At 40.1% G+C, this 10,108-nt stretch overlaps 3 protein-coding genes across 3 annotated transcripts in view; 2 read left to right on the top strand and 1 right to left on the bottom strand.

Moving 5' to 3' along the window:
* Nucleotides 1-127, bottom strand: part of LOC21403840 (probable ubiquitin conjugation factor E4) — a 2,595-nt gene extending 2,468 nt beyond the window's left edge. The window contains exon 1 of the mRNA XM_024177349.1: nucleotides 53-127. Coding sequence (XP_024033117.1) covers nucleotides 53-127 — 75 coding nt within the window. The remainder of the gene's footprint in view (nucleotides 1-52) is intronic.
* A 3,921-nt stretch (nucleotides 128-4,048) lies between these two features.
* On the top strand, nucleotides 4,049-6,914 carry LOC21403841 (tRNA (guanosine(18)-2'-O)-methyltransferase). The gene is made up of 6 exons (XM_010091279.2): nucleotides 4,049-4,341; nucleotides 4,418-4,889; nucleotides 5,077-5,215; nucleotides 5,351-5,412; nucleotides 5,820-5,958; nucleotides 6,453-6,914. The coding sequence occupies exons 1-6, from the start codon at nucleotides 4,206-4,208 to the stop codon at nucleotides 6,588-6,590; spliced, it is 1,086 nt and encodes a 361-aa protein (XP_010089581.1). The 5' UTR covers nucleotides 4,049-4,205; the 3' UTR covers nucleotides 6,591-6,914.
* A 1,464-nt stretch (nucleotides 6,915-8,378) lies between these two features.
* Nucleotides 8,379-10,108, top strand: part of LOC112095410 (zinc finger BED domain-containing protein RICESLEEPER 1-like) — a 3,787-nt gene continuing 2,057 nt past the window's right edge. The window contains exons 1-3 of the mRNA XM_024177350.1: nucleotides 8,379-8,469; nucleotides 9,034-9,375; nucleotides 9,582-9,667. Of these exons, the coding sequence (XP_024033118.1) occupies nucleotides 8,379-8,469; nucleotides 9,034-9,375; nucleotides 9,582-9,667 (519 nt within the window). The remainder of the gene's footprint in view (nucleotides 8,470-9,033; nucleotides 9,376-9,581; nucleotides 9,668-10,108) is intronic.

Below are 10,108 nucleotides of genomic sequence, written 5' to 3' on the forward strand. Positions count from 1 at the left end.
GATCAAAATCAAAAGAGTGCCTGATGGTCTCATATTGACTCAGTCACATTACGTGGACAAGATACTTGACAAGTATAATAAGGATGATTCTGGTATAGCCAGGACTCCCATTGATATAAGTCAACATCTGTCCAAAAATAGAGGTGAAAGCATATCCCAGGTGGAGTATGCTAGAGTGATTGGCAGTCTTATGTACTTAATGAGCTGTACAAGACCAGATATAGCCTTCACTATAAGTAGATTGAGCAGATTCACGAGTAACCCAGGAGATGACCACTGGAAAGCAATTGTGAGAGTACTAAGGTACTTAAGATACACTCGTGAATATGGATTGCACTACACAAGAGAGCCTGGTGTTTTAGAAGGATACTCTGACGCAAGTTGGATATCCGATACAAAGGACTCTAAGGCGACCAGTGGATATGTATTCACCTTGGGTGGTGCAGTTATTTCATGGAAATCTTCTAAGCAAACGGTAATAACCAGATCCACGATGGAAGCTGAGTTTGTCGCATTGGATAAATGTGGTGAAGAAGCAGAATGGCTTAGACATTTCTTAGAAGACATTCCGGATTGGCCAAAGCCTGTACCAGCAATTTGCATACACAGCGATAGTCAATCAGCTATTGGTAGAGCACACAATACAATGTATAATGGTAAGTCTAGACATATACGTCGACGACATAATACCATTAGACAATTGATCTCAACGGGAGTCATAGTCATTGACTATATAAGGTCGAAAGATAATATTGCGGATCCACTGACTAAAGGACTAAACCGAGATCAAGTTGAAAAGACATCGAGAGGAATGGGATTGAAGCCCATGGAAAAATAGGTTGAAGCAGTGGAAACCCAACCTAGCTGACTGGAGATCCCAAGATCTAGGTTCAATGGGACAACTAAATTGTCTAGACTGGCTGAGTTCACTGTGGGGGTAACCCCAGCCAATTCCTATGATGATAACAGTGAAACCCGTACGAGGAAAAGGTTAAACATTGGTTTCTAATGATTCTTATGCGTCGGATACGACAGGAATCCGAGCGGAGTAATACGGGTTACTCTTCATTAAGAAATCACCTATGTGAGAGAGAAGTGGGGCCGCTTCAAAGGAGAATTGTGAGGGCTCAATTCTTTAGAAACTCTTGCAGAACCAGGTAGATGTTCATGGCCGAAACGAACATAACCATGAGAACAGAACTGTGTCATGAAGATGTCTGCGTGAAGTACAATAACGTTTACACTAAGGCAGAACAGTTCAAAGACATCGCGTCTACTGGTCAGCCAGTAAAGTTTTTGTATTCTCACAAGGGAAGGTTCAAAGGGTAACGGCTACCTATCCTTTGCAGGCATCGACCACAGAACTCTATCACCGTGTCGAGTTTGTGTTTTTCTTGTCGTCGGTCAATTTTCATTCATGTGGGGGATTGTTGGAAAAAATGGCTTATTAAGCCATTTTAAAGGCCCATTTTGAGGCCCATATTCGGATGGGGCCCAATAGGTTTTTGAGACGGGTCTCGATGGATTTGCGTTCTCCGTCGTGAGGAGATTGAAATCGAGTATTCATACACTCAAAATGGTTTTGGGTGAATGAGAAATTGATGGTCTAAGTATGGTACTTGGAATGGCATATGTAGAAGGAAAATTGCAAAAGTCCCACATTGGCTAGGAGTGAAGCCAATGAGGTGTTTATAAGTGATTGCACTTTGAAACCTAGGTAAGCATGTATACCAGAGAGGCTCTCTCACGCGCAGGGGGGGTGCGAATCACGATCCTGGCGGGTTGGGGCCTAATGTGTGCGCCTGCGACCTGCGGACACGAATGCCGGACCGAAAAACCCGCTCCGCGCGAGCTTACTTTTGCGATTTTATTTTTGCTCTAGCCAAGACCTTCCAGCTTCCGTTTGGCATAAAACAATGATGGTTAAAGACCATAATGAGACCTTAATGGTGATCAATGGAGGCAAAACCGAATCAAGCTTTCATGGCTTTGGTTTTCCATCATCAAAAGCTGAATTACTAGCCAGAATGTGGCCAGATTCACCATGGGAAATCAAAAAACGTTTTGGCTGGTTTTAATCACCATTATTCCGGGAATAAATCTGGGTTATTACACCATAATGTCTTGGTGTAACACCCAAATTTTGGAGCCTATATAAAGGCCAAAACTCCACATGAAAGAAACACACTTTCTCACAATTCTCTTCTCCTCTTTTCGGTTCTCTCTCTGTCTTGGTTTGTTCCAGATTTCCTTGAGTAGTTCTTGTAGTTCGGTTTTGGTGATAGAGGGAAGATCAAGTTCTAGTTCGCCGGACGGTTCCGAAAGTGCATCGAGCTGCCGTCGTTGTCGTTGTATCCTGGGAGACGGACGTCCAACGTAACCTCAAGCACACGCCGGAGGGGACGAATCTGTTTTAAGGACAACGTGGTTCACGTGCCTCGACATTCATACAATTCCGTTTTCGAATTCCATAGAAAGGTTGATTTCGGGTTGTAACAATTTTCATTATTTTGTTATTCCTTTATTTCCTTGTTCTTCTTTGTATTTTCTATTATATTGTATAACAATTATTATTATTATTATTATTATTATTATTATTGTTGTTGTTATTATTATTGTTTCTTTAGTTTTTTGGATTGTGGTTTTCCAATATTTTATTGAAACACGATATACATATTGGAATGGTCTTTATATATATATATAATAGGTACCGGTTCAAAGACTTTGCCTCTATATATATATATATATATATATATATATATTTTTTTTTTTTTTGATACTCATGGATTGCTTTCATCTTATTCTGTTTAAAAAATGAATAGTACGTATATTTGTATGATATCGCTATGGAGGCGTGGGCACGGATCTACATCTAACTAGTGGGGGCATGAAATTCACCTTCACGGTTTGCATTTCTCAATTCACTTAATGATGTTTTACAATTTTTATATACTGCAAGTTCAAGTTCAACCAATTAAACTTCTCCATTGTAAACCTAATCTAGTTTGTCTATTATTTGAACTTTTGTTGAATTGGATGAAATCATTCATAGTCACTTTACTCCCTATTCTATTATTTTGTATTTCTTTTTTCTTTGAAATTTTCCATTATTTCCAAAACCGTGGTAGGTAGACTTGTTTTCTCTTAGGTAATCAAACGTTTTCAGTGGAAACAGATCATTGAAGAATAATGCTACGATGCCCAACTCTATTCTAACTTCTTAAATCTGTTTGTCTTTTGTGGGAGATCTTGTCGCTTATTATATAGTCGTACTCGTTTGTAAGTTGAATTGCTGTCGTTTACGAGACATAATGCTGTATTTGGAGTTTATTATTGTTGTTTTAGGAAATTTTTGGGTGCGTTTGGAACGTTCTAAAATAATTTTATTTTTTATATAAAAATGAAAATAAAAATATTTTTAATTTCAGATAAAAATTATTTTTAAAAATGCATTTAGTAATTTAATCAAGAGATTGTTTTCAGTATAAAAAAATTTAGTAATGTCTCTCTTTCTCTCTCTCTCCTCGAGAGAGGAGAAAACGAAAATAAAATATGAATAATGACTAAAAGTCGTTTTTCATTTCTCTATCATTTTATACTAAATCAAAAAATCGTTTTTATTTTGTTTTTATTTTGTTTATTACGCCAAATAACGTTTTGAAAACATTTTCATTTTTTCTTTCTCAAAAAATGTGAAAAATAAAAACGGGATTAATTCCAAACATGACTGTTGTTTTTGGGTTATATTGTCGTTTTTCTTAGATATCTTCTCCCCTTTTCAAGGACATTCATTTTAGGCTGTCGTTTTTACATGCTTTAAAAAAAAAAAAAAAACAAAGTTCAGCAGATAAAAAAAAATAACGAAACTACAAAACATTTCAATATCATAGAATAACAGATTGCCACCCTAAAAAGAATTCTCCATATCACCTCAGTTGTTGTTGTTTTTTTTTTTTTAGGAGATTTTGTCGTTTACTTGTTTTTTTTTAGAAGGAAAAAATGTCGTTTCATCAAGTCTCTTGGTACGTTTGGTTCTACAACTTCTTTTAGCAAAATTTTGGTTCTACAACTTCTCTTAGCAAAACGCTATCCGGCCGCCGTTGTCTGCTAAGCCGCAAAAGCCTCCATTTTTGCCTGTCTTTGCTTCGCAGTGCTTCCGTATATCTTGCCGCCAAATACCTCCTTCTCTCTCTTTCTTCCGTACAATGGCGGCCTGCAAAACCCTAGTCAGTATTTCCCTTTCTTCGGTGGCTTCTACTCTCCGAAGCAGTAGACTGACCTTATCTTCCCCTCACAACTCGCCCTCTCTTTGTTTCTCTCCTTCCATTTCCTCTCCCCAAGGTTCTCTCCTTCTTCCTCTGTATTTTCCTCTTCATTTTTCTCATTGTCTGCTAATCGACCTTCTTCAATCTTGTAGGGCTAAGAGCACTGCAGAACAGAGTCCTCTCAAGATCCTACGCTTCGATCGAAGGAGCTTCGCTTTCAATCGAATCGATCGATTCACCGGAAGAGATTGAACCGCCGGAGAGCCCGACGCAGGACAACCTCGAGCACTTGCTCACGCACAAAGACGACGTCGTACGGCTGATGAAGATGGAACGCCGTCGTATCGACACCGATCAGCGGACCGGCCGATGGTTCCCGTACCTGGACCGGTTCAAGTGCGGAGACGCGTACCTGAGCAGCGGCGAGGTAGTGGAGGCTCTGGAGCCGCACATAATGGAATCGAGGATGGAGAGGTTCAGGAACGTGGCGACTAATAGGAGCTACTCCGTCTGTTTGGTGGTCGAAGGGCTCAGCGATTTCGGGAACGTTTCGGCGGCGTTTCGGTCCGCCGACGCTCTCGGATTTCAGTCAGTTCATGTCGTCTCCTGCGACGGCTCCAAAAGGTGCAACGACATCTGAGGTGAAACAGAGTACAAAGAAAAGATAATTAAAGATTGCTGTTTGTTTTCTGTGCTGTGTTTGTTCGCAATTGATTAGGAGTTTGAAAGTGGTAGTTTTAGAATTTCTGAGTTGATATTGTTGAACAAATTACCAAAGCTTCATCTTTTTTATTTTGTTTTCTTCAAACAGGTATAGGGAAAATCGTCATGTTAGCAAGGGTGCAGAGAAATGGTTGGATATTGAGGTTTGGGACTCCATTGAAGACTGCTTTAAAGCTCTCAAATCGCGTGGCTATCGAATTGCCACTACCCATGTGGGTATGGACGTGGTATGTTCTTTTGGATATCCATATGAACAGGAAAAATAAAAACGTCATTTTTTTTAAGTGTTATGAAATACAATCCGAAATAGCTAGTTATGGGACTCATGTTTTACGTTTAAACTGACAATGTGTTATTCTTAGGTGTCCATTTACGAGATGGATTGGTCATGCCCAACTGCCATTGTAGTCGGCAATGAGAATAGGTACGCCTCTTGTGGCAAATGAATTTATTCTGTAGTTTTTTCAGCTGATAAACTGCTCTAGTTTCTGTTGTATAAGATTTTACTATGCTGGTGGGTAGTGGTTTTTTTTTTTTTTTTTTTTTTTTTCAAATTATTGATTACTGGCGTCATTATCTGTTAACTCTTTACTGAGTTTCGCCTATTATGGTATAGATTAATATCTACTTGTATGGAATTTAATTGATAATATCTTCTGGTGCATTTTTCCCAGAAGAAATGGTCACCTATTTCTCAGTTGGGGAAGAGGGAAAAAAAAATAGCTTAATGCCATTGCTCATATTTTCTTCTTCTTCTTCTTCTTCTTCTTCTTTTTATTTTTTATTGTTGTTGTTGTTGTTGTTTAATGGTTGCATCATATTTTTGTGTAGGGGAATAAGTGATGAGGCACTGGGATTGTCGGATCTGCATTGTAGTATTCCAATGAAAGGAATGGTGGACTCCTTCAACGTTTCAGTTGCTGCTGGAATCCTCATGCACCATGCTGTTTGTGACAGAATTTCTCGCCTGGTAATGACAGTTTCACCTTTTGAGAGGATCCGATCTTTTTTCCCCTTAATGAACATGCCTGCTATTTTTAATGCTAGATGTTGTCTTCTTTAAAACATGAAAATGAGAAGAAATGAGAGGGACAAAAAAGTGAAGATTTTCAAGTACTAGAAGTAAGGTAAAAAATGACTCATCGCTTTGGACTTTTAGAACTTGAAGAGGAACCGTGGGTTACTACTGATTGAACTTCCTGTTACTAGACAATGGAACCCTGTCAAAGACTGTAGAATAACTTTCATAAGCCAAATTGAGTTTTCTACCCTCTTATGATATTTTCTTATTGACCTTGTTACAAAACTTATTGAAATTTTCTCTTTAATAATCTGTGATATGCGGTTTAGTCTTCATAATGAAGTTATCAGCAGTCGGTGACAACTTTTCGTTGGCCACCTAATTAAGCTTTTTCGTCCAATTTGGTTGATTTTTCCATTAAACTGTTGCGCAAAAATCTACAGGGCTCTCATGGTGATCTGACAGTGGAAGAACGTCAAATTCTACTTGCGGAGTTCTCCCTTCGTCATGGTAAGAGTTCAATCAGCATTGCTCATGAGTTCGCCAAGCGGAAAGCAGCTCTGCCAACTCCAAAGCTATGAATTTGATGTGCTACTTTTGTATGCTTTCACTTGGGGAAGCTCAAGAATCATGTCTCACTCAGTCTTGGGAACATGCCTAAAAGAAGTGACGAAGATGAATTCCTATTTATTGCACCAAGAACAGAAAAGAATGTCCAAGAAATCTTTCTAATTAAAAAGAGGGTCTCAGTTTGACATTTGTTGTAATGGAGGTGATACGTTGGCGCGCCTTAGTAGCTGGGTATAGTCCTTATTTTTGCGTCGCTTTTCTTTGGGATTTTTCATATTCATCTTGTGATTTGTATAGGAGAAAAATATTACGTCCTTCTGTTTTGCAAACTTGTTCAGGAAAACTTGTTATTAACTTCCAATTCACTGATGGAAAAAGGGAAGGAAAAAAAAAAAAAACACTTATTGCTTGGATGATATTTCGTCTCTTTTTTCTTTTGTATGCTATTGTCGCTGTCTTAACATACGTTGTGTCTATTGTACAACATTAATCGTCGTTTTTAATTGGTCATTTTTTAAGTACACTGTTGCAAACGTGGTTTCAAAAGATTAATTACAAGAATTCTCCCTCAACTACAACACTGGTAACAGTGTGCCCTAATTTCAGAACCTAACATTTGTTCCCTTTATTATATTAACATATGTGGTTGCTTCTCTTTTAATTAGTCATTTATTGGTGTAGGCAGCAGCTGTTTTCTCTGGCTTAAACCAGATGGAGCCGGCTATGCAAGCCAAACCTTAGAAAGAAAAGAGCAAACCACTAACAGGGCAACATATGGCTGAGTAATTTAGGATAATTTCATTAACTTCTTAATTGTTTGACAATCCTGATATATATAGCTGGTAGATTACAGCATAACAAAAACGACTTGCAAACTCAAAACGACAGGGAAAAGAAAAGACTTAAACGGCAAGAGCCACGAAGGCTTAAACGACAACCAAATGCTTAAACGACAATAAGAGCTCCTGCATCATTGCCTCCCTCCGTGAAAGAAGTCAACTCTGAATTCTCAATGATGGTGGTGTCTGCAGCGTCTGGAGGATGGTAGTCAAACATATCAGTAACGTTGAAGGTGCTTGAAACCTAAGTTCGGTGGCGACGTAGGCATTGTCATTGATCTTTTTGAGAACTCTGTATGGCCCAAATTTCTTATGTTGGAGCTTGTGATATGTCTCGACCGGCATCCTAGTCTTGCGAAGGTGGACCATCACCAGGTCCCTCCATCACCAGGTCCCCCCATCACCAGGTCTCCCTTAAAGAACAGTTTCTCTCTTTGATGTTTGTCAGCAGCCTCCTTATATTTGGTGTTGGAATGAGTCAGCCGCGCCTTGACCTCTTGGTGAGTGCGCACTGCCTGATCAACCAACTCCGTTGCAGTTTTGCTCTGGAAATGTGGTAGGCGCAACAGATCAATAGTCTAGTTTTGGCTGTGCCCGATGGAACAGTTCTTGGCACTGTTGAAGGCGAATTCAACCTGAGCAAAGGCCATATCCCACTATTTCGGTTGATCTGCAGCAAGGTAACATACCATGCTACCCAACGTCCGGTTTACCACCTCGGTTTGACTGTCTGTCTTTGGGTGGGCAATGCTACTAAACTGAAGAGAGATATCAAACCGTTTCCACAACTCTCTCCAAAAGTGGTTGATGAATTTGATGTTATGATCAGAAGTGATTAATTTCGGGACCCTATGGAGGCGAACGATCTCTTTAATGAACAACCGAGCCACATTACTTGCATCTGCAGTTTTCTTGTAAGCAACGAAATGAGCCATCTTTGAAAAATGATCCACGACCACCATGACGGAATCAAAGTGGCGAGGGGTTTTCGGCAAGCCGAGAAAAAAATCAATGTTTAAGTCCTCCCAAATGTTGTCCAGAACGGGCAAGGGTAAGTAGAGGCCGGTGTTTTGACTGCGGCCTTTTGCTCATTGGCATAATCCACACCGCCGAATAAAGTTAGTTATTTCCTTCCGCATATGCGGCCGGAAGAACCTGTCGGCGAGGAGCTTATAGGTCCTATCTTGCCCTGGATGAGCCGCTAATCCTCCTACGTGCAGCTCTCTGATCAAGTGTTCCCGAAGTGATGAACGAGGAATGCAAAGCTGGCAACCCTTCAGTAAGTATCTGTGGTGGATATGGTAGTCAGAGACTCAGTCACCGGCAGAACACTGCTTCCAAATGGTAAGACTGTACAAAAAAACTGTAAAATCGAAACCGACCGCAACTGACCGAAGAACCGACCGCTCAAAACCGAAAACAACAGTGCCACGTGGAACCGAACACAATCGGTTCGGTTAACCGACCGACTCTCTGGATATTCGGTTTGGTTTCAGTTTTGCATGTGCAGTGTCGGTTAAAACCGAATCGACCGAGGAATTTTTTTTTTATTTTTTATGTTTTCATTTTTTTTAAGCTTATGTTGTCGTTTTTAAGATTGGAATGTCGTTTTTAGTTTTACAAGTCACAAAACTGAAAAAACCCACCCTCATTCTCTCAGTCTCTCTTCTGCCTCTCTCTGTCTCTCGCTCTCTCACCCAGACAGACACCCACGCCCACGACTACCCACCCTCACGCCTCACCTCTCTCACTCTCACCCACCCTCACAGAAGCCCTAGCCGCCGCTTCTCTCCTCAGTCATCCTCCCTCGCACGTCCGCCTCCGGCCTCCGGCTCTCTCACTCTCTCTGCCGCTCTAACTCTCACGGTGAAAGAAGCCCTAGCTGCCAGCTGCCGCTCTGCCGATCTCCTCAGTCCTCCTCGGGCTCGTACGTCCGCCTCCGCCAAGCTCCGCCGAGGTTTGGCTTTTGTTTCTCCACTTTCTATTTCCATCAAGCTTGGTCGATTGGATTTATATATGCTGTTGCGTTTGATTTTGATATATTATATATATATATATATATATATGTATGCCATAGAATTTGTGGAAGGAAACATATTGATATTGTGACTAAATTGGATTTCTATTTGCTGTTTCACAATGACTAAATTAAAATTATGTTAGAATGGAATTCTGGGAAATGGGGGAAAAATATAAAAGGAACCATTGTCTGTAATCTATATGGGAGAGTTTATGTGAATTTTGGAGAGGTTTTTGCTAGGTGAGCATGGCGGAGACGGTGGAGAGAGAAGACGACGGACTCGGACGGTGTCGTTTTGGGATTGAAGAAAGGGGAATTGGGAAATTATTCTTTAGAAGGTGAAAGGGGATTGAAGAAAGGGGAATTGAGAACAGGTTTGGAGTTTGGACGGTTGGACCCATGTACTCAGATTCACAAAACTCATTTTTTTTTTCCTTTTTTTTTTGGGATTAAAAGAATCTAGAAACAAGGGTTTAGATTAGATAAGAAGCTAGAGAAAATCAAATAGGGGTAGAATTTGATGAGAGTGAAGTATTCACAATAGTTCTTCAATCCAAGGAATTCCTTGGCATTACCAAGGTTTGGAAGTGAGGGAATGTGAGAGAGAGAGAGAGAATGATAGTTTTTAGTGAAGAAGTGGGTGTGTTTGTTTGGGTTTTTAGTGGTTAGA

The sequence above is a fragment of the Morus notabilis genome, unplaced genomic scaffold, assembly GCF_000414095.1.
Source record: "Morus notabilis unplaced genomic scaffold, ASM41409v2 Scaffold241, whole genome shotgun sequence".
NCBI lineage: Eukaryota > Viridiplantae > Streptophyta > Magnoliopsida > Rosales > Moraceae > Morus > Morus notabilis.